Here is a 24839-nt window from a genome sequence, read left to right as displayed (position 1 = left end):
TGTTTACCAATATCTGTGGTATTGCAATGGCCTTTCCTAGCTACGTTAAAGGGGTCAGGAACAAAGAAAACTGGGGAGGAAAAAGTCATATTTTTCTTCATTGACTGTTTTGAGCATTGACTTTTCAGCACAGTCCATTAGAAGAAAATAATGAAAGGGACATCAGACTCTTTAAAGCCAGTTGCACTTCCCTGGGCTGACCTGTTTGACCTTCCCATAAAGAGAATGAATCCTCCTTAAAGCTTCTAGAATAGATTTATCACCTTATCAGATCAGACCATTGCAAGGCATTCATTCACCTAAATACAGCATACCAGCTGTGCTAACTTCAGGAGTACATGGTAGTAAACGAGACAGGCACCATCCCTGTCCCCATAGAGCTTATGTCCTAGTGGGAGGGACATTCAAAAGTGAACAAATAAAATAAGTGCAGTTAGCAGTAAGTGCCGTGGCAAAAATGGAAAACTACAGTCCTGAGTGGGTCTGGGTGAGTACAGGTCTTCCTGCCTCGTCCCTCCTCGTCTTTGTGTGGGTTTCAGCCGCAAAACTGTCATTCATACTAGGGGACTCCTACTAAAGGGTAGCTTCACAATGTGCAACCCTGAGCTCCAGACTCTGTATCATGTCACACACTTGCTGGAAGGCTGGAAATGAAAACCTTATTAATAGGAGCATAAATTCAAGGGAGAAAATTTTTTAAAATGGGAAAAGGGTTAAGAAAGAGAGTGACTGGGGGCTACTTGGGATCAGGGCGTGGCCAAGGACCCTCCGAGGAAGTGGCATTGGAGGTGAGACCGGAGTAACAAGGGGCCAACCTTGCCAAGACAAAGTAGCATCTAGTGATCTGTGGGACAGCTGGGGACTTACAGCCTTTTAAAATCCATAACTGATTTAGACACTCAGCAGAAATGTAAATTCGAGGTAAATCTGCTTTCACAGGATTGGTAAATAAAAGAGGAAGGTGTGCTTCCAACTTAAGGAGACTCAATGAGCAAATGAAGCCAGGCAAGGTAATTTATATATTCCCCAAAGATGTGTTGCTTTACAAGTGGGCTTTACAAGAGGAACTCCAGTGTTGCTCTAAACAGCCGTCAGGGTTCCCAGAGCCTGTCACCACTGCAGCTCTGTGTGTTCAGTGCTCCTTCTCTCTCACCACCTACTCCTTGCCCTGGATCTCCTCAGCTACCGCCTCCCCCACACTCCACCCCTTCTCCAGGGATTTTAAAACTGCAAAACTGAAACACAGACCTTGTGTAAATGGTTGAGAGTGCATATTCTCAGAAAAGATTATAAAATCAAGGGAGAAAGAATGGTGATTTAACCAGCTGTTCTCAGTTCTAGTTGTAGATTGAACCAAAACGCATTGGTCAGGCTGAAACAAATGTGAGATCAACACTAGATAAAGATAGTGTCGGTAGTCAGTGTGCTGTAACAGAAAGAGCTCTGCGCTGAACATCCGAAAGGAGTAGCATGACCTAGAGCGATTGCTGGAACCCCTTCCCCACTTGTCTAAAACCTTTGAATGACTTCCCATTGCCCCTGGGGTGAAATCCAAACTTTCCACCATGGACTGTGAGGCCTTTCCAGTCTCCTGTCCAACCACCTGCCCCCTCACATGTCACACTCCAGCCACCCCGAAGACCTTCATTTCTTGAATGCACCAAGCTTGTTCCTGCTTCTAGATTTTGCACTTGCACTTCTCTCTAACATTCCACTGCACCTCCGTTGTGAATCTTTTAAATTTTCCATTGATGTAACTGTCATTGTAAATTGTGTTATTGGTCTTAACTAGCATGTGTAGGATTTACCCTGTACAGTGTAGACACTGCAGAGTGCTACTGAATTAGCGATTTAGAAGCTATTTGCATTTCATTCTGTCTTCACCTCTTAGGATTAAAAGGATGAGAGCTTCCCTTGACCTATTTCCAATTTTGCTTTATATGTGATTTAGGAGGGCGGACGAACCAAAAGCCACCGATACTGGCCCAAACTGGGTTCCAAGCACAGCTCAGCCACCTATGGCAAGTTCAAGGTGACCACGAAGTTTCGAACGGATTCTGTTTGCTATGCAACCACAGGCTTGAAGGTCAAGCACCTTTTGTCTGGGCAAGAAAGGACAGTGTGGCATTTACAATATACTGACTGGCCAGATCACGGCTGTCCAGAGGACGTCCAAGGATTTTTATGTAAGTGTTTTTATTCCCAGTCTGCTACCTGACTGACTTTTACCTACTGTGTCAATAATCCAGCCGTTGGAGATGAAATGGAAAAAGAGGATGCTTTCTCTTAAGTAGCAAAAGTATTATAATATTGAAATATATGTTCCTTTCTTATTATGTAGAACAGGGAAGAATAATACATGTCACCTATTCTGTTTGCCTTTCATGCGCATAAGCTAAAAGACTGTGATTGACATATTGGCTCTACCTTGATTCAGACCTTTAGCTACTCATTTAATCGGTAACTATTCTGACACATGCTACAACAAGGATGAACCTTGAGGAATGATGCTGAGTGGAAATAATCCAGTCACAAAAGGACGAAAATTGCGTGATTCCACTTATATGAGGTACCTAGAATAGGCAAGGTCAGAGACAGAAAGTAGGTGAGAGGTTACCGGGGCTGCGGCAAAGGGGGATTTGGGAATTACACTTTTTTTTTTTTTGAGGCAGAGTCTCATTCTGTCACCCAGGCTGGAGTACAGTGGCACGATCTCAGCTCACTGCAACCTCTGCCTCTCAGTTTCAAGCAATTCTCCTGCCTCAGCCTCCCACGTAGCTGGGACTATAGGCGCAGCCACCACGTCTAGCTAATTTTTGTATTTTTAGTAGAGATGGGGTTTCACCATGTTGGCCAGGCTAGTCTTGAACTCCTGGCCTCAAGTGATCTGCCCGTGTCAGCCTCCCAGATCGCAGGGATTACAGGTGTGAGCCACCGTGCCTAGTCAGGAATTACCATTTGATGGGTGCAGTATTTCTGTTTGGGACAGTGAAAAAGTACTGGACATGGATGATGGTGATGGTTGCACAACTATGAATATGCTTAATGCCACTGAACTGTGTACTTAAAAATGGTTAAACTGGTAAATTGTTGTGTCCACTTTGGCACATTAAAAAAAAAGGAGAAATAAAATCTAAAAATAGGCCGGGCGTGGTGGCTCACACCTATAATCCCAGCACTTTGGGAGGCCGAGGTGGGTAGATCACCTGAGGTGGGGAGTTTGAGACCAGCATGGCCAACAGGGTGAAACCCCATCTCTACTAAAAATACAAAATTAACCAGGTGTGGTGGCGCATGTCTGTAATCCCAGCTACAGGGGAGGCTGAGGCAGGAAAATCGCTTGAACCTGGGAGGCGGAGGTTGCAGTGAACCGAGATTGCATCATTGCACTCCAGTCTGGGCAACAAGAGCGAAACTCCATCTCATAAATAAATAAATAAATATAAATATAAATAAATGAATAACATTAAAAATTTTTTTTCATGAAGGTTTGCATCTCACAAGCCCTATATTTCCCTATAGTCGTAAATCTCAGTACTTTCTTGTACTTTCTCATATTTTTATGAAGACACGAAGAACTATTGAAACCCTCTTGTAGCTTTCGAAACTGAAATTTGCTCAATGGCTAATTAATTTCTATGTATGTGTATTTTTAGAATGTGGTTATATTAGAAACTAATTCACCAGATTATGTGCAGTATTTTTATTTGAACGGCCCAAAATTGGCCATGTACCCACTACATGCCAGGCACTGGATCGGGCTCTGAGAATGCAGAGGTGACAGAGTTACAGTCTTCACTTTCAAGGTACTCAGAGCCTAATGGGAAAGACAGGCCAGTCAACATCGTCCAAAGATGAGATCTGATACCCTCCTCCACTTTTCAGTGGTGGCTGCAGCTCTCCCTCTTTCCACATGCTTGCCTAACTGTCCTGGGCTTGTTGGGAAACCCCATTCCTTACTCACCCAACTGGAAAGGAGCCCCATATGCTCCCTGTAGCCTTGTGCCTGCTCTGTTGTTGACTCTCTAGCTAGTGGAAGACCTGTGACCACCACAGAGGGACCATCATCCAGATGTTGGATAATGTCAAAAACTTGATTTTATTTTGGTATTCATTTAGAATGGGAGAAAAAGGGAATGAGAGAGAGAGAACAGGTTCTCAAGACCTAAAAATACTGATTTACAAGTTCCAATAAATATTCTGATGTGTACTTACCCAGCAATACAAGCATTTCATTTCCATGAAAGTGACAATGGTACTTGAGGGTTTTGGCACTGAAAGCAGAGAGCAGAAAGATGATTGGAGTCAGAGGATCTAGAGTAAGATCCAGAGAGGATTCGTGATTTGCCTGAGGTCAAATGGCTTGTTATCTGTAGCTTGAAATAAGGGCAGTGACCTTTGCAGAACTTCCCTTCCTCCTAACAGTGCTCATTGTATTTCTTTCAGCTGATCATGTGCTAATTGATTAAAATTTTCTCCAAGAAGCAGAAAAGGGAAATAATATAAGTAGATGAGTTTGTTGATTGGCTAACAGCTTTGATGAAAGAGTGAGCTTATAAAGCACTTTAAAGAATAGCCTTTTAAATCAGAACCAATTAAGGAAAGCCTGTCTAAATTACCGAAAAATACATAGTAGTTTTAAAGAATGTAAATGTATGTATTATGCTTTTAGGAAACTCAGTACACGTATTCTGTGCAGGGCATTAGAAATGTTGAATCTGTTTCTCCTAGGTTTTAAAAGATTTTTTTGCCCATGTTTAAATTAGGTTACCTGGATGCAGAGTACCTAAGCCAAATTGTTACTGCCCTCCAGAAGTCTTTATTGAGTTACGGCGTAAGGAACTTTATTAATATGACTGATAGAGGAAACATCCTTTAAATCTACCTCTCCATTACATGAAAGGCTCTATTTGAAAGTGGCATCTACTGTATTACCCAACATTCCTTTTATTTTTCTTCTTAAATTTAGCTCAAGTAAAGCTTTGTCTCTTGTATGTAAATATTGCCTTTGGTCAGACAGAATACTCAGTTGCCTAATGTCTTTTCCCCCTCACAGAAAAAGTGTAAAGAAGATTCCACACACAGTATCTAGCTTGTATTGGTACCTAATAGTAACTACTCCCTCTGTTCATCTCACCATCTCCTTTTTTTTTTTTTTTTTTTTTTATTGAGATGGAGTTTTGCTCTTGTTGCCCAGGCTGGGGTGCAATGGTGGGATCTTGGCTCACTGCAACCTCCGCCTCCCAGTTTTAAGCAATTCTCCTGTCTCAGCCTTCCGAGTAGCTAGGATTACTAGCTGGGATTACAGGCGCATGCCACCATGTCTGGCTAATTTTTGTATTTTTAGTAGAGACAGGAGTTCATCATCTTGGTCAGGCTGGTCCCGAACTCCTGACCTCAGGTGATCCGCCCGCCTCAGCCTCTTAAAGTGCTGGGATTACAGGCATGAGCCACCGCGCCCGGCCCTTCTTTCTTTTTTGTTTTGTCCTATCTCATGGTACATTACTACTACTACTAGTACTGCTCTGACTAGTACTAATAACTGTTACTAGTCATCATCATCCTAGTAGTAGTAGTAGTGATAATAATAGTTTACTTTTTTGGTAAACTACTTCAGATTATTTTGTAATTAGATAAGTTTATAAAGGAAAGTGTGGGTTATTTATATATGTCTGTAAACAAGTGCTTTGAAATTATTTGAATGGTTCAAACCTACTTTTTTCTCTTCAGCAATGTAAACATTTCCCCTACAGTCTGGTTTACACTTTTGCTTTAGGATGAGGTTCACTGAGTATCAAGAACCTTTAAATCTGTTTCTCTCCTGAGCTACTACAAAATCTAAATTATTAATTAAATTTTGGGGGCTTTTGGAGTGTCTGAGGATTACATTTCTGTACTTTTCTCTTTTGTCATGGTTGTGAAAAAAGTCATTAAGGCTTGGAATCCTGTGATTTTTCTTTTGTGCCCAGTTGGAGTCATGAACACACCCCTCCCTGCACAGCCCTGCTGAGCCAAGCAGATGCTAGAAGGCCTGGGGGGTATCATGACCCCCTCCACCTCACACACATATTGCCTCCAGAAAGGGGGTTCATCTTGGGCTACTCACATAGCCCCGTGGAATCCATGCTGAAAAGCAGACTCTCCAAAGTCTACTTTAAAATCCAAAAATGAAGTCAAGCCTCAGTTGACATTCACTCATCAGTGAGGGGAAGGAAGAAGGGGCAGATGGATGCTCTCTCCCTACCAGAAATTGGCTCTGACAGGCGGGCGTTTCAAGGGGACTTAGCAGTTGTTCTGATCCCAGTCTGTTAATAGCAGGAATTGCTGTAAGTAATGTCTAGAATCATCTGCTTGGGGGACTTAGGGATTTGCAGAGGGGAAAACAGAATTTAATTTTTAAAAAAGAACTATTTAATTTAAAGAACAAATTCTCCCATGAACTAATTGACTCCCAGCTGGTCCTTTCTGGATCCAGGACTGTACATTGGGTACCAGCCAAATAATTAGTATCTTGTAAGAACTGTAAATTATTGTCACTTAAACACACACACACACACACACACACACACACACACACACACACACACACATTCACCATCAGTTCTCTTCCACTCCCCCGGCCCCAACTTATATGCAAAGCCACGGAGGACTTAGGTGACAGAATTTGCATTTTGTTCTGCAGCCTACTTGGAGGAGATCCAGTCGGTCCGTCGCCATACCAACAGCATGCTGGAAGGCACCGAGAACCGGCACCCACCTATCGTGGTCCACTGTAGTGCTGGGGTGGGAAGGACCGGCGTGCTCATTCTTTCTGAGCTGATGATCTACTGCTTGGAGCATAATGAAGTGAGTCATTCTGGGCTTCTCTCCGGATACTCCACCTTGGGGACAAGTCTACACCCTGGCCAAACCTTTGCCTGCGCCCTTGCCTTTTCAGTGGTGAATTTCCTCTCTCCCGACCAGAGTTTTCCAGGCTCCTGGTTCCTAGTTTGACTCTGACATTTACAGCCCTCCTTATCTTTTTGCCTTCCCCACTGCTCCGTGTAGATATCCAGATAAAAGAGGAGAAATGAGGGCGTGCAATAGAAAACACTTAGAAAATGTGATCTTAGTCGGCATCTACTTCCAGAAGTCTTTGGCATTTTGTAGATAGCCTGGTTTCATTGTGGGTAATTTTCCATGGTGAGTTATTTGACCCCATATAGTTTAGATGCATCTTACATTTCTAGGATGTGTTCTGGCATAAATCCTAGGTGAAGAAGTATCTCCTTGGAAAATGTTTTTCATTCTTCAGAGTGAGGTTTGCGGGGTTGTTTGCTTATCTAGTCTGGTAGTTGTGTGGTGTAGGGGAGCCGAGTAGATACTTTGAGCATGCACACATCCCCGTCTTTGCATTGGCTGATCACCCTACCCCTTCTTCCTGCAGAAGTGGGGTGCCGCTGAGCCTGTGCACACAAGGTACATGGCATCCCTTTGCTGCTGTAGGATTACGGAGTTACACTGAGACGTTGGATTTTGTGTAGGTGAGACAAACAGCAGTCAAAAGCTAAGGAATAGTTCTTCTACCTTCTAGCTACCTGGGACATTAGAATTTTTAAGGGGTTTTTGCCTGCCATATCAGCCAAGTAGAGGAGCCATGCGCATGTCACTCCTCCTGTTTCACAGAAGAGGAAACTGAGGCCCGGAAGTAACTCCGTGATTCGTCTAGTGCCATGTGGCTCTTATGCAGTGGTACTGAAGCCAGAAGCAAGGTCTTCTGCATCTGGGTCCAGAGTTATTTCCTGTCTTCACTCTGCCTCCAAACGCTGTATAAGATTTGGTTCTTACTCAGTTTTCCAATTATATGGCTTGAAAAAGTAAAGGAAACTTGTGGTTTGGTAGTTCTTAAATTATAGAATGATTTGTTGCAATTCTGTGGAGGAATTTATATGATAATATACTATTTATTCAATAGCATGAATCGTTTGAAAATCAGATTAAATATGAAGTTTGTCATATTGAATCTTCCAGGAAAACAACAAATGCTAAACTTAGACATTAAACTTTCTGCCTGTGAAATGATAATTTTGAGAATCTTCTAGTCTGTCCGTGGGAATGAATGTTTGTGCCACTAAAAATTGGAAAAGGGGCAATCCGAGCTGTAGCCTAATGTTAGAAAAACATAAAACAAAGCTTGAGTGAAATGCTCGTCATGGAATCAGTTGAGACTACATAACGGAAATGTCATTACCCTCTGAGTTTGTACCATTTTGTCCCACATAGGATTTTTTTATTGTTTGCCTCTCTATTCCTCTCACTACTAGAGGTCTCTAGAAATCTCTAGAACAATGAGTAACCTGCCACTGAGTCTCAATCCATCCATTGCTAGGAAGACAAAATAAGATGAGGTAGAATCAGTGTGTGCATGGCTTGAGGGCCTCATCATCACCTCCCCCACCTAATTGTCCTTTCCTTCCCTTCATATCACTTTTGTCACCAAATTCCCCGCTTGTTTTCTTTTCTTTTTTTCTTTTTTTTTTTTTTTTTGAGAAAGGATTTTGCTGTTGCCCAAGCTGGTCTCAAACTCCTGGGCTCAAGCAGTCCTCCCACCTCAGTGTCCTGAGTTGATGGGATTACAGCTGTGAGCCTGGCCACTCCCCCTATTTCCCCGTTCCCTGTGCTCTGCTTCCCACTTCCCCTTTTCAACTCAAGAAGCCATTCTGTCTTGTCTGACATTAAAAACTATTCTTTTCTGAGCTCTTTGGAGACCCGTCAAAGGCTGAGCCTCTCAGTGAGGCGATGACATGGGGGCTCACTGAACACCAGATGTTATTGGACCAGCAGAGCACAGACAAGGCATATCAAAGCCAGAACAGTTTGGAGGGAGGGATTCGGCCAGTGTGGCCTCCTGTGTACTTGGTGAAGGCTCAGAGTGGTTACATGCTCTATGGTGTGTCCAAACATAGCGGATTTCCTCAGTGCCCAACTGCATGCCAGAACATTCTTTGCTGGGACGTGGTCAATCCAAAAAGAACTTCTGTTCCCATTGATATTCAAAGATAGCAAGATGACTCATATTTTTCACTTCACTTCCCCTAGCACAAATATAGCCAGTCTTATCTGTCCTATTTCCCATGGTTGCTATTGGTAGATGGTCAGGGGGAAAAAATGCTCTACTTTTGTTCTGATACTGTTTCAGGCCTGGCTAGTAAGATCCAAGCCCCTATTTCAGGAGAAGAGTAGACCATGTTTAGTTTGTTTGTTTTATAAGCAAATTTTTTAACAAATATATATTAAATTGTGGGTCCCATTTTTCTCCTGTCCAAACTCCCCTGCCTTCTTTCCACAGCTTCTGGATTTAACATACTTTGTATTTTAGTCTGTAATTCATGCAGTTTTAATTCTGTCAGTGAAATGACCTTTCTTTTTCCTGGACTTGTCCCTCTCAGTCTTATTCTAAACACAGAAAAGTTGAGCAGAAACAATGAAACGCAGACACTTACAATGAGGTTGGTAGCTGTGCGGTGGGGAGTGGGGACAGCTGTCCCAGGCTGCTCTGGGAAGCCTCTCTGTGGCCCAGTGCTTTTGGTCGCTGAGTGTTAGCTGAGACATTTTAAGGTGCATAGAGTTTTTCAGGAAGCACTCGTTTTATGGTCTGCAGTACACTCTCTCAGTCCCCTGGATAATTACAAAAACTTAGGATCTCAGTAGCCAAAAGGGCAGATGTCTTGATCTTGCTGCTTTTCTGAATAAGTTATACCTGCTTCATAAAGTGAGGAGGAGAAAATGTCTTCTAGACAAGATTGAGCAAGTGTCAACTGCTTTGTGCTTCCTTGGCTTGGGGACAGTTAAGAGCAGAGCCTGTGGGAGTGAATCAGTCTTTAAGCCAGCTGGGACCCTTTCATTGAAGACCAGGAGAACTTTCTTTGTCATGTCCCCAGACTTCTCCATATCAGACAATATACTGTCATTTAGGCTCAGTCCTACAGGTAATTGAGATGGGGATGATGGTAGAGGAGGAGGAGGAGGGTGTGGTGGTGGAGGAAGTGGTGATGGTGACAACATTGAAAATAGTATCTTAACAGCTAGCTTGTGTCTAGTGTTTGCCATGTATACACACTATTCTAAAGCCTTATAGTATTAACACAAGTAGCCTTTGCAGTGACACTGTGCACCAAGTCCTGTTAGTACCTGTATTAGTCCATGCTCACACAGCTATAAAGAACTACCTGAGACTGGGTCATTTATGAAGGAAAGAGGGTTAGTTGACTCACAGTTCTGCAGGCTGTACAGGAAGCATGGCTGGGAGGCCTCAGGAAACGTACAATCATAGTGGAAGGGTGAAGGGGAAGTAAGCACGTTTTCACATGATAGCAGAAGAGAGAGAGCAAAGGGGGAAGTTAAAACATACTTTTAAACAACCAGATCTCATGAGAATTCACTGTCACAAGAACAGCAAGAGGGAAATCTGCCCCCATGTTCTAATCACCTCCCACCAGGTCCCTCCCCCAACACTGGAGATTACCATTCAACATGAGATTTGGGTGGAGACACAGAGCCAAGACCATGTCAGCATCCTCACATAACAGAAGAGAAACTGAGTCATAGGTAAATGAAGTAACGTGCCCACTTCCCACAGCCAAGAAGTGGTAGAGCTGAGATTCAGCAGATGAAGCCCTACTTAGAGCCTGTGCTCTGAACACCAGTGTGATCCTGCCTCCTGACTAAAACCTTTGCTGGGTAGGGAAGAGGAGCAGCCTTATTCTCTCTATTCTTTTAACTTCATTACCCAACCACAGAGTAATCCTCATCAAACATGAAATTAAGTTCGTTATTAGGTGGCTCTAGATCACATCTCATGATACTGGTCACTTTGCAATATAATTTAGGCAGAGACCTACCTGTTACCATCAGAAGCTTGTAACCTAGGTTCTGTATTTTGATTCATAGTTCGAAGATTCACATGCCTTTTTTTTTCTTTTCTTACTAGGCAGGGACTTGACTTTGTCCGTTTGCACCACTGTGATGACACCACTGCACTCTAGCCCAGGCAACATCACACGTTTGTGATGTGCATTCCTTAGTTGGTGTTGAACAAGAGTGACTGATGGCACGTGTCATGTCATAACTAACTATACACAGTTTGGAAATAGCTGAAATTATTTTTCAAGGTTCAAAGGTTACAAAGTCAAGCATACAGCTGAGTTTTTGTTATTTTCTTTTAAACACTTGCTTAGCCCTTGAAAACTTCCTGGGTGCCATCATGCCCGGGGTTAAGAGCTCACAGAGCACAGTGAGTGTGCTGAGGCCACCATGGCCTCCACAGCTCGGGGGTGCTCCAGCCGTATGTGTCCTGGCTGGTCCAGGAGGATGGACGTGGTGAAGGGGAGGGGAGAGGACACTGTGACGGCCTCTGATCTGCTCAAGTATCCATGACACTGTGTTAATTTCCTTTCATTAATGATAATATATATCATTGTATATACTCTCAAATAATTCACACATAGGCAATCTCATTTAATACTCAAAATGTTCTCATTTAAGACTCAAGGCCAGGCACAGTGGCTCATACCCATAATGCTAAGACTTTTAGAGGCCAAAGCTGGAGGATTGCTTGAGCTCAGGAGTTTGAGACCAGCCTGGGCAACATAGTGAGATCTCGTTTCTACACAAAATTTTAAAAATTAGCCAGGTGTGGTGTGCCACGTCTATAGTTCCAGCTACTCAGGAGGCTGAGGTGGGAGGATTGCTTGAGCCTAGGAGGTTGATGTTGCAATGAGTTACGATTGCACCACTACACTCTAGCCTGGGCGACCGCAGATCAAGACCCTGTCTCAGAAAAGGTGTTCTCGGCCAGGCACTGTGGCTCATGCCTGTAATCCCAGCTACTCAGAAGGCTGAGGCAGGAGAATCGCTTGAACCTGGGAGGCAGAGGTTGCAGTGAGCAGAGATCAAGCCACTGCATTCCAGCCTGGGCAACAGAGGGAGACTCTGTCTCAAAAAAAAAAAAAAAGTTCTCAGTTAAAGGCTTTTACTCCAAGTAGGACTGGTGTTCAGAAATGGTGCTTTGACATTTTAAAGATTCACACTTCAATTATCTCACTTGATCATGACCACAGTCCTGTGAGATTATAATTGCATTAACATTAACATTTATTAATGTTAATAAAGGAATAATGAGGCCAGGCGCGGTGGCTCACGCCTGTTATCCCAGCACTTTGGGAGGCCAAAGCGGGCGGATCACCAGAGGTCAGGAGTTCAAGACCACCCTGGCCAACATGATGAAACCCTGTCTCTAGTAAAATTACAAAAAATTAGCCAGGCGTGGTGGTGCACACCTGTAATCCCAGCTACTCCGGGGGCTGAGGCAGGAGACTCTCTTGAACCTGGGAGGCAGAGGTTGCAGTGAGCCGAGACATACCACTACCCTCCAGCCTGGGCAACAAGAGTGAAACTCTGTCTCAAAACAAAACAAAAAAGGAATAATGAGTAATATTTATTAAGCACTCACTGTGCACTAAATGCTTGATGTGTGTTTCATCATTTGATCCCATGAGGCAGATGTTATTTCATACCCCATGTTATTGCTGAGGAAATGTCAGTAACTAGGGCAAGGCCACACTGCTGTTAGAGGAAAGCATTATTATCCTGATTTTACAGATGAGGAAACTAAGACCCTGAGATGTCTTAAATCCTGTCATTGGGTTGTGGTGGGGTTGAGAGTACCCATCAGGTCTCACTCCAGCCTTTATGTTTTATCCAGCAGACTAGTCTGTATTTAAAATAATACACCAGGACAGGTGTGGTGGCCCACGCCTATAACCCCAGCACTTTGGGAGACTCAGGTAGGAAGATTGCTTGAGCCCAGGAGTTGAAGGCTGCAGTGAACTATGACTGTGCCACTGCATTCCAGCCTGGGTGGCACAGCAAGACCCTCTCAGAAAATTTGAAATTAAATAAAAATAAAATATCCCACCAGTGACACATGATGACCAGGTTCTCCAGTTGCTAGTATAAACTGTTTGATACGTAAAACTCAGCCAGGGCAGAGTCCCTTGCTTTCTCTTATACCTGGGCATGGGCAGTGGGTGAGTGCTTCCTGAATGAGGGAATGAGGAATGCTCTAAGGGAAGCCTCCTGTCTCAGGACCTTGTGCTTTCTCTCTTTTCTTGCAGAAGGTGGAAGTGCCCATGATGCTGAGGCTCCTCAGGGAGCAGAGGATGTTCATGATCCAGACCATCGCTCAGTACAAGTTTGTCTACCAAGTCCTCATCCAGTTCCTCCAAAACTCCAGACTCATTTAATCCCCCAAATCCAGCTCCTGGAGGAGGGACCCAGCTCCATCGTGCAAGGAGAGTCACCTCCAGAAAACATCTGCTCCCCCCGCGGGGGTGCAGGTGGCTGGCAGCAAGCAGGCTTTCTGAAGAGAATAGCCAAGATTATTCACACATGCCATGTATTATTTTATATGAGATAATTTATTTTTTTCCCCTTTGGAATAACTTTTGTGAATTATTATAATGCAGTTTTCCTGATAATATAGTACTTTTCATTCGAACCACATTTTGACTGATCTGCATATATATGTCAGTAGGTAAGGTTGCCTGCTGGATCATTTTGGGGACAGAGGCATGAGGGAGCACATCTCTTGTGAAGTTGCAGCCAGATTTGTAACCAGCCCTGAAATTCATCAGCTTAATTCATTCATCATTCATTACTTATATCCACAGCAAAGATGGTAAGAAAAGTAATTCATCCTGAAATATAAAGAAAAGGGTCTGAAGGAACAAGTACGATTCTCTTATATTTTGGGACTCATGAGCCTTGATAGACAGTTTTCTCTCTTCTTCATTTCTGTTCCTCATCCTCAGTAATCTCCTCTCCCCGACACCCCCAACTTCCCCCCAAGCTTGAGTTAAAGACAGAACAGCTAAAGACAGTGCTGCCTTTACAGTGCAGTAATTGTCATCTTTGGGGACGAAAGAGAAGCTCCGTGTTGCACTTTTCTTGACCACCCCTTATTCTGGGCTCTGGAGCTTGTGTTTCCCTGCTGGGGACTGTACCCTGGGTATTTGTTACTACCTCTCCCGTTTGCTCAGTAGGACCCTGTCTGGTGGCATTGAGGCTCTGGACCAGGCCATCTGTGCCGTTAAGGCTCTACCCTGATTGAGAGAGAATAGCAGACCTAGAAAGAGAAAGCAGTTGGGCAGGGCCTTTGAGAATTGTGTTGTTCAGGCAGGGCCTTGATGATCATTGTTTTTTATTTACATAAGATGTGTGTGCTGGACAGAGACCCGAAAGTTGAGGTCACTAAGTCATTGGAAAGGTCATCAAGGAAACAGATGGGGAAGCTGATTTATGGGAGCTATATGGCATTTAGCTACGTAACAGGGGTCCTGGCCAGGAAACATCAAATTTGACCCCCCACTGTGCTGGTATCATCTTCAGGCTTTGGCCTGCAAGATCAGAATTAATCCTACTCAGGACCCCATAGTCCAAACTTGGGGCCACTTGATGAATGATGGTAGAATTGTCATTGGCAAAGCCTTGTGCTTCGTTCCTTTTCTTCATAAAATCCACTCTCTGGTCAGTTATCTTCACTTGGAAGCCCAGTTCTTAGTTTCTTCCTGTGGCTTCATTGGTCAGTGTCCTTCTGAATTTCCAAGGTTGGTACACAATAAATCATGTTTTGTACATTTTTCCTCTTACTGCATTTTGGGGGATTTATCATTCTATGTCTACTTTTTCTTGAGAACAACTTTGATATGTTGTTACGTGGTGCTAGGAAGTCAGAGGGCGTGCTCTTCCTGGTTGATTTGAGGCCACATCTTCCTTGTCTTTTTGCTCGGGGAAAAGGCAGCAGTGGAGGAAGGCATATGGAACGCCCACAGTGGTCAGTTCAAAGAACAAACCTGCAATTTAAAAAATGTAGTCAACTAGGCATGGTGGGTCACACCTGTAATCCCAGCACTTTGAAAGGCCAAGGTGGGCAGATTGCTTGAGCTAAGGAGTTCAAGACCAGCCTGAGCAACATGATGAAACCCCGTCGCTACAAAAAGTACAAAAATTAGCCAGGCGTGGTGGTTTGCCCTTGTAGTCCCAGCTGCTCTGGAGGCTGAGGCGGTGGGGGGATCACCTCATTCTAAGAATTTGAGACTGCAGTGAGCCATGATCTTGCCACTGCAGTCCAGCCTGGGCTACAGAGAGACCCTGCCTCCAAAAAAAAGGAAAAAAGGTTGTCAAGAAAAACTACATGTAGTAGAAAGGAAAATTTAATTGCAGTTTTTTTTTTTTCTCTTAGAGTTGACTGCTGTCGGAGTTCCATATGCCTTTCTTCATTGCTGCTTTTGTCCCCCCGAGCTAAAAAGATGAAGGAGTGGCATCAAATCAACCAGAAAAAGTAGACCTTTGTGACATCCCATCACCACATGCCAACAGGTTGCATATTCCCCATTACGTTCTTTGGAATATGAATCCTCTTTTTCAACCTGGCCAGGTGTTACGGTGGCTGTACTCTGTAGTTAGACTCAGAATATCTGGGGATGGAGGGCTTCCCCTCTGTCTTCTGCTTCAAGGTCTGAAGACTCAGTGAAGGAGTATAACCTGCTGATCTTTGTAGATTCTGGAGTTTCATCGTATATCCTGGGAAGAAAACCATTAGTATTACATGTATTTTCAGTGGAACAGAGCTTATAACCCTTATTATAAGAAGCTCATCAATAAGCAAAAAGGTATTTGTGCCCTTTCCTTGGAGGTTTTTCCATCCCTGGGATATTCTACTGTTAGGGATGTTTTAGCAAGTGGTCTCAGTTACTGGTTTACTGCATGATGAACAACATCAGTATTTATCTTTTATCTCTAAGCCCCAAGGTGGGCACTGTTAGAATGTCTCATGTGGACAGCATATAGATCTGGTGTGTCTTTGAGGACATCAGAGCTCATGGGCTTCCTTGAAATTCATCCACTGTCCCTGCCCTGTGCTACGGGAATATTCATTAGTGTACAAAATGCAGGGAGGAGGTAGGTTTAATATTCAACTTTCTAGCCAAAGTTTATATTGAAACCCAAAAGAAAACATTTAAGAGTTGTTCCACATATTTCACTTTTAAAAACAAATGCCTTTGGTTCTTTAGCACATTTTGCATTCCTTTTCACATCTCCAGTAAATGCCAGCATATCTCCTGTTAAATTAGCAGCAGCCATTTAAAGTCCTTTCAGTGGCATCTGCATAATAATTGCCCAGAGATGCTTTATATCTGGGAAGCAAGCCAAGGAATAAACCTTGAAGCAAAGTATTAAATTAGTTATCTAGTTAGAGCTTTTGGAATGATTTCCTGATGATGTATCCAGTCTAAAGCTAGAGCTGTCAGTGTCTATTGCTGCAGTTTGGATTTGAAGGGAGAAAATTAAAAATGGAGGAAAAAAAGTTACCATCTCACAACAAAGCCATCAAACATTTCCAGCCACTGTGTTCCAGGTTTTCAAATGGAAGTTTGGTTTCTTTCATCCGTACTCATTTGGATACACTGACCCGAGGTATTCATCCTTGTTTACTGTGGTCCCTGAATCATGGGGGCTGAATCTGATGTCTTCATCCTTGAGATGAGATGAGCCTGCTGGCTCAGCTGAGGAATGTCCTGCTGAGGTTTCTTTGGTTTCCTTGGGTTCTACGGATATACTGGATATACCACCTTTTAGCAGGAGTCTCTGGTAGCATTTACAGATAGCATAGACATTAGTATGCATTTCTTTCCCCAGATAGGAAGTAAAGGAGGATTTAGTTGCATGAGAAAAGGATGTTAAACATTGATTACACAGGAGTAAAGATGAATGAGCTGCTCTATTCAGTCGGAGCTAACCAATAAGATCAGGGAAGGTAAAAACACCTATATGGAATATTTTGAATCATAAGCTTTTAAGGAGCTTAAATTGAGAGAATTTTACTTTTAATTTTATAGATTGAAGAGAGGAACCACTTTTAAAAATTATAACGAAACTGCCATTGTTTTCCCAAGAGTCACTTGGCAATCTCTGATGAAGAGGCTCCCCCTCTTTCATCAGCCTGAAGAGAGGGTCTTTGTAGACTGCTGTGGGCCTTGTAGGACTTGACCACAGCTTATACCTACTTAACCTTTATCCTGCCTTCTTTCAGCTTGTGCTTTTCAGTTATAAACTCCAGTGGGTACAGCAGGCTGGCCTTTTCATCTGGCTGATTATTTTTCCAGCTTAATATAGATTGACCCATATGAAATTTCCAATAATGGACCATATTTTCTGCGAACAGACAGTGTTTGCATGGATCACCTATATCTTCCCCCGATACAGTGTAGATCCCAACACCAGATGTCATTTCTCCAGAGCAGTGCTGATGAACACAAAATGTGTACCCTGGGTGGGCCGGCTCTTTTCGTGAACCTGCTGCCCTGCTCATAGTGATCCTTGCATCACTTGGTGAATGGGCCATCTTCTGGGACATGGAAGTCGCAGAGGTAGATAGTGCACTGCAGTTTCTCTTAAGCCGGATTGGCCATCAGGCACATCACCTTGGAGTTTTTAGCTGCTGTCCTTTCCCTATGAGCAGTCTGTATTAACTGACCTCAGCCTACTTGTTACATGACGTATGGGTCCCAAAAGTGTCTTTGTCAAAAAGCAGAATGTGCTTTCTAGTCTCTCTTTCCCCATCTAATGGTACATTTGCTGGTGAAGATGAGTACAGTTGACCACTTCTACCTGTGGGTTCCACATCCCTATATTCAACCAAGTACAGATTGAAAAATATTTGAGGAAGAGGGGAAACCCACAAAGTTCCAAAAAGCAAAAGTTGAATTTGCCACATGCTGAATACTACATTGAATTCACGCAAATGAAGTGATGTGTAGGCATCGATTTAGGTACTGTAAGTAATCTAGAGATGATTTAAAGTATACAAGAGATGTGCATAGGTTATATGCAAATACTACGCCATTTTATATAAAAGACTTGAGCATCCATGATATTCTGGTATTCGCAGAGGGTCCTTGATTGCCCCCTTTGGTAAAGGATAACTGTTTCATTACTGATTTTCATTTGGGGAAGATCTCTCAATCCCTTGAGGTGGGGGGGGGTTGGGGGTGGAGGGTACAGGGCATTCTAGGATGTGTGCCAGGGAGCACGTATTCAAGGGATGGGATTGGGTCAGACCTGTGTTCTTCCTCAGTATCAGAAATAACTCTATGGAGCTCCTAGAATAAGACATTTCTGGAAGCACCACATAATTACTGTTGGGCTCTTAGGGTAGCCATTTTTGGGAATTTAGCGTTTCCATGTTTTACCAACAATTATTCTGCTGCTGTGTTTTCTTGTTTTGCCAATGGGTTTTGAGACACTCATCATGCTCTTTCTTATTTAGTGATTTCTTTTCGTGAGCAGAGCAACAGCTCATCCAGCATGGTTTCCAAATGGAGAAATTCAGGTCTTTCATAGAAACCGCACAGATTTTCCAATGGCCTACAGCTTTGTGGTTGGCAAACTAGTTGGCCCTATAGGGTGGCAATAAAGCTGTAACATGTTAAACTGCATTTGATACTTCTCTTGAATGCTGAGCAAGGAAGCAAAATAGTTCTTGTCTTTACTTAAGCTTCCAAGACATTTTGGGGCAAAGGACCTTACAGATAGCATCTGTTGAAAGTAACAGCAACATGTCAGGGAGAAACATGGGGGAAATCTCATCAAATTCTGCTATCTCAAATGTGTCGTCCAGAAGTCAGTGTTATTCAGGAGGCCCTGTGAAACTTGACCACCAGCTTGCCCCGTCAACACTCAGCCTTTATCCTACCTGCTCTCAGCTTTTGTGTTTCTGTTAGAAACTCAAGATAGGTAAGTATTTTTATTCAGTAGACTACCTTTCTTAATCTCTCCAGCTTAATATAGCTGCATCTTCTTTCTCAAGGCCAAACTGAGATATTCCCTATTAAAATGTCCATGAGCCTAGCATTGAGTACCTGGCATCTATCAATTTCATAGACTGGAAAATGATTGTTTGGTGCAGTAAAGAGGAGGATGTGTATCAGTTCCTACTGTTTGGAGCTTTGTTTAGCCTTCCCATTTTAAAAATAAATTCAAGGACATTGAGTTACAAGGCAGAAGGGCTGGAGCTACTGGGCAGCCTGAGTGTGACCAGCATTTGTATAGAAAGTCATTGCTCCTTCTACCATACTTTGGGCCATCAGGATCATTATTTCCCAAAAATGCCATAAACTTGCCCAAGAATTTCTATAAATGAGGAGAGGGAGAGGAAGGATTTTTGGATCAGTCCTGAAGTTGCTATCTAAAAGTTCTCTGTTTCACAAATAATTTTCTGAACTCTGTAATGCCTCTGCTACTCCCTACCTCCCTTTCTGTAATGTCAGCGTGATGGGAACCACCAAGTGGCATGCTAGGGAAACCCTGCGGCAGTGTTGGAGTCTATTTCACCCTAGCTCATGGTTTTAAACTGTCTTCACTGTTGAGGTAGAGCTGGATGAATGTCATGGATTGTGATGTGTGATTTATCATATTTGCCTGGATTTGCTGCTCAAAAGCACCATCTTCCCTCACCTGCCACTGGCAGCCTTTCCTTGCCTTGCTTGTTAGCAGAGCATTCTGCTTACCCATGTGGCTCCTGCATTTCTTGATTCTTCTCCCCTGTGATCTCAGAGGTGCTGCAGAGCACACTCCCCTTTACAGCAGGTCATGTTTATATTCAGGCCACAAAACTGGGATGTACATGCAGTGACTTTGGTGTTCCTTGTCTTGTTCAGGGGAACGGATGGGATTGTTGTGTGTTGTCACCCTCTTCATTCCATGAGTACCTTGTTCACTTAGGGTCTGCTGCCTTTTCTTTTTTTTTTTCTTTTTGAGATAAGAGTCTCGCTCCTGTTGCGCATGCTGGAGTACAGCCTCCTAAGTAGCTGGGATTACAGGTGTGTGCCACCACACCCGACTAATTTTTGTATTTTTAGTAGAGACAAGGTTTTGCCATGTTGGCCAGGCTGGTCTCAAACTCCAGACCTCGAGACGACCCCCCTCAGCTCCCAAAGTGCTGGGATTACAAGCGTGAGCCACTGCACCCAGTCTCTGCTACCTTTTCATATTTCCCCATCTGCTTTATGGATCAACTCTCAACAGTACACTTTTTCTTTTCTTTACCTATCCTATGAGTGCAACCCAGATGAAAGAGTTAAACCTTGTCGGAGAATCATTGCCTTAAACCTCTCTAAAATATGTAATTAGGGAATCTTACTGTAATTTTTAAAAAATTGCTTGTATAGTTTCAAAGAATAAGATCTGGCAAATGACCAGATGTGATGGCTCACACCTGTAATCAAACCAGCATTTTGGAAGGCTGAGGCAGGCAGATCACCTGAGGCCAGGAGTTCAAGACCAGCCTGGCCAACATGGTGAAACCCTGTCTTTACTAAAAATAAAAAAATAAAATAGCCAGGCATGGTGGCACATGCCTGTAGTCTCAGCTACTCAGGAGGCTGAGCCAGGAAAATCGCTTGAACCCGGGGGTGGAGGTTGCAGTGAGCTGAGATCGCGCCACTGCACTCCAGCCTGGGCAACAGAGTGAGACTTTGTCTCAAAAAAAAAAAAAAAGATCTGGCAGATGGAAATAACCAGAATGAAAATAGCTAGAAAACTCAGCAAGCAGGAAGCTTCCTTTCTCACCCTTTTGCTCCCTTGCTGATAGAATCAGTCACTTACTGTTAGAAGAAATGAAAGAAGCTCTGTTTAAAACAATGATGACAGCAGTACTTAATATTTATTTCAAGGTGAACTTATATAGATTGAGAGAGGCTACATTTGGCAGAGTGATGTGCAGGAAGACCCATTTGTTTCTAGCTTCTCCCTGCAAGGAGAATGTTTTCTTCACTATAGCCTCTTCACACAGACTGGCCATTCTAGTGAAACAGGTGGTAAACCTGCCCAGAAACATTTTATCTGTTTTCACTTATCTAGGAAGGGGTAAGATTAGCTGGTCATCTAAAATCTGTATGTAAGCTATCTTCATTTTCTTCCCCAACCTTCTCCTCCTGGGAAACACAAATGCCATCTCATCTGACAAAAGGTTTTAGAGGATAAAGCTGAAAAGATTGGATTGGGATCTTTTTGTGGCTTGGGGCGGAACCTTTTGCTAAAATCTCAAGAATGCTGCTTTGAGTTTAGCTAGGGTGACTCTCAGAGCTGGAGTGCCTGGCGTTCTCAGCATTTCTCAGGGGCCTCCCACCTCTCACAACTGCAGTGTTAGCTAATATATACCTTGAGCATAGAACTGAATGCTGTAATTCAGAGCCATTTTTTTTTCAACTTGAACATTGTACAATTTTACTGCAATTTCCTTTGAACTTTCTTGCCACTGTTTGGAATCTTAAAAATTCATTAGCCTTCTCCTTTCTGACATAAAGTTACACTTCATCAGAGATGAGTTCCTGTGTGTGTCCTTTGTTCCTTCAATAGCTAATTAATGTGCTTGAGGATACTTCAGTGGAAAAAAGGTCTAAATATGCAGATTACTAATAAACATGTAACCGTATGTAACTTGTGTTACATCAAATAACAAGCTAATCTAGTTTGTTTCACTGGACTAGGCTTGTGCTCCCTACTTCAGTATTTTGATGCTTTCCTTGCTCTTTGTTTCACAAAATATTGTGAATTTTGGTATCAAACAATGTCATTCAAAACAAATGACATTTATTAGGTTTCATTTTGAAACAATGTACAGGCAAGTCCCCAACTTAGAAACCGGTTTGTTCTTACAGTTCTTGGGCCAGCCCATAGGAGCCCACTGACCTCCACCACAGCCCAAATGGAGGGCTGTGTCAGTCAGATCTAGTTGGCTTTTGTGGGCTGACCCAGACATTTAATCACCATCTTTTCTGTTGTTGCCGTAAGAAATGCATTCAGGTTGGGACTTGGGACCCTGAGAGCACATTCTCCCCCTATGGTGGCCGCTTGCCACCTTGCAAGATGGAAGCCCAGTCTCCTTACTACCAAAGTGTAGTTGTAAGCAGAGAGAGGGGTGAGATGTTTATAGGACATTCCCTAAGCTGGGGAGTGATTTTTATCAATATTCATGTCAACTGTACTTTGGTATCTGTACTTTGGTATAGACTTCCTATCAATTTAATAATATGAAAAGCCTAAAATAAAACTATGCATGCTATTCTATGTGCTATTTTATATCAGTAAATAAGCTTATTATGCTTGCCAGTTGTATACACAGTTATGAGGTGTATAGAACTGACTTTGACAGTATTTTTTGCACTGTTTCCTATCTGTTTTTATAAAGTCTTATTTAGATCCTGAACCTTGTTGATGTTCTCACTGCCCTTGTGCTTGCTATAAAATGTTTCATATGTGCCTTTACAAATGTGAGATCTTTGTTCTAACCTTTTTTTGTAAAAGATATCTATTGATTTCCATATGCAATAAACCTTTTTTTCAGAGAAAACAGTTACACCTTCTCTTTTCTGTACTGTATATGTTTGCATTAGTTCAAAGTGCCTGGGAAAACCTGCATGCTTTGTTTTCTAAAGCCCATTTATTGCTACCCACTTTTTAGTCCTGTATAACCTTATCATACTGAAGATTTAGTTTGAAATTCCCAAGGTTGTCGCCGTTAGAAGGAACCTGAAAGGGGTGATCACTAGGCAAGTGGAGTGAAGAATACATAGAAATAGGTCTTTCTCACAAATGCAGCAATAAGCCTTGTTAAGTTCCAAGCCCCTCCTTACTCCTCCTCCACTGTCATTTACTCAGGTACCAAACTGTTGATGTGGAAAAGGCAGGCACCAACCAGGCTGCTGTAGAAAATCCAAATTCTTACTTTTGCCTTTCAGTTTTATAACAGCTCAACTTGGCCGGGCGCGGTGGCTCAAGCCTGTAATCCCAGCACTTTGGGAGGCCGAGACGGGCGGATCACGAGGTCAGGAGATCGAGACCATCCTGGCTAACACGGTGAAACCCCGTCTCTACTAAAAATACAAAAAAACTAGCCGGGCGAGGTGGCGGGCGCCTGTAGTCCCAGCTACTCGGGAGGCTGAGGCAGGAGAATGGCGTAAACCCAGGAGGCGGAGCTTGCAGTGAGCTGAGATCCGGCCACTGCGCTCCAGTCCGGGCGACAGAGTGAGACTCCGCCTCAAAAAAAAAAAAAAAAAAAAACAGCTCAACTTGTCTCTAGGTTTAAAGGTGGCTGTCCTGTCCAGACTTTCAGCCAATAACTGCCATAGCACATACACGGTGAACCCCTCGTATGTGGGTAGATGCTTTATGTATCCTTGGTAAGTAACAGAAAAATATAACAACTTCTCCCAGTAACTCATTGACAACCCCCATGACTATACAAGCGGTCATTGAACTACCAGAGATCCCAACTAGTTTGACATCAAAAAAATGAGAATACTGTAAGCCACTCTGGCGTGAAAGGATATGGCAAGCAAATCTCATTAAACATACACTTAATTTTCTATGGTGACTGTGGCAACAAAGCAATTACAATTATTGAAAGAAAGGCTACATAATGTTAAAAAAGATGATAATCGATAAAATAGGCCAATGAAAATGGAAGTAAATCGGGTAGCATGGCAGGAGAACAGATACACTAATTCGTTTTCTCTTTTGTGAGCTGAGCAAATAGAACCAGTTTCTTTTCTTTGGTTGATAAACAGAAAAAGTAGAAGTTTCTTATATAATTGAGAGATAAAACAGTAACCTAGTAGACGTATCTGTCTCCAAATATACTGTTAGCAGAGCTGGGGAAGAAAACTTTTAAAAAGACAGAAACAGAATAATTCCCCTCAAAACTAAAGATAAATATTAGAAACAGCAACGCGCACACACAAATATGCAATAAGATGACAATACCAGAACCAAATATGGCTATTTTATGTGATTTTACCTCTTATTTTCTTTAACGAAAATAAATGGGAAAAACTTGCCAGATTTACTAGTTAAGAAACATAATGGGGGAAAAAAAACTCAGCTAAAGAAAACAAACATCTAACAAAAAGAATAAATGAAACTTGTATAAACACAGCAAAACTACTTCTGAGGCAAAACTTAGATGAATTAATACACTTACCACATTCTTGAATAGGAAGATTCATGAAGAGGCTAGTTCTCTGTATATCACTGACTCCAGTGCAAGTCCAATAAAAAATCACAACACCAGAACAATTCAGGGGAACCCAGAAGGATTAGCTTTAGTACATACTAAAAGCTTTGCAGCGCAACAATATAAAAGTATTTTACTGGCACAAGAATAGATCAATAGAATGAAATACTGCAGAAATAAACCAAAGTTTTAGAAAGATGATCATGGTACCCTTCCAAATCAGCATGAGAAAATAAATAATTCAACAAATAATTCAATAAATGAAAATTAAAATGTATTAAGGAGTACCATGGGATGTTTTATTGTTTTTATTTATTTGAGACTGGGTCTCCCTCTGTTGCCCACGCTGGAGTGCAGTGGCATGATCTTGGCTTACTGAACCCTGTGCCTCCTGGGTGCAGGTGATCTCCCACCTCAGCCTCCAGAGTAGCTGGGACTACAGGCGTGCACCACCATGCCCAGCTAATTTTTCTATTTTTTATAGAGATGGGATTTTTGTCATGTTGCACAGGCTCATCCTGAACCCCTGGGCTCAAGTGATCAGCCCACCTCGGACTCCCAAAGTGCTGGGATTATGGGCATGAGCCCCTATGCTTGGCCTGTATATCTTATTAAACAATTCTGCTGAGCGAGACTCAGTCTAAAAAAGAAAAAAGAAAAAAAAAATGTCTAGCTAGATCAAAGATTTAAATACAAATTAATATTACTTTTTATAATAAACCAGTAA

The 24839-nt window shown here is 42.7% G+C and overlaps 1 protein-coding gene across 2 annotated transcripts in view; it reads left to right on the top strand.

The window, feature by feature from the left end:
• The window catches only part of PTPN14 (protein tyrosine phosphatase, non-receptor type 14), a 218649-nt gene extending 196199 nt beyond the window's left edge, over positions 1 to 22450 (top strand). The window contains exons 17-19 of one of the 2 annotated variants that reach the window (XM_011929412.1): positions 1952 to 2186; positions 6683 to 6846; positions 13155 to 22450. In XM_011929412.1, coding sequence (XP_011784802.1) covers positions 1952 to 2186; positions 6683 to 6846; positions 13155 to 13283 — 528 coding nt within the window. In that variant the 3' untranslated portion in view covers positions 13284 to 22450. The remainder of the gene's footprint in view (positions 1 to 1951; positions 2187 to 6682; positions 6847 to 13154) is intronic. The other variant, XM_011929413.1, reaches the window with a different exon arrangement.
• Positions 22451 to 24839: the final 2389 nt, after the last annotated feature.

The sequence above is a fragment of the Colobus angolensis genome, unplaced genomic scaffold, assembly GCF_000951035.1.
Source record: "Colobus angolensis palliatus isolate OR3802 unplaced genomic scaffold, Cang.pa_1.0 Scaffold81, whole genome shotgun sequence".
Lineage (NCBI taxonomy): Eukaryota > Metazoa > Chordata > Mammalia > Primates > Cercopithecidae > Colobus > Colobus angolensis.
This window is presented reverse-complemented; position numbering and strand designations above follow the sequence as displayed.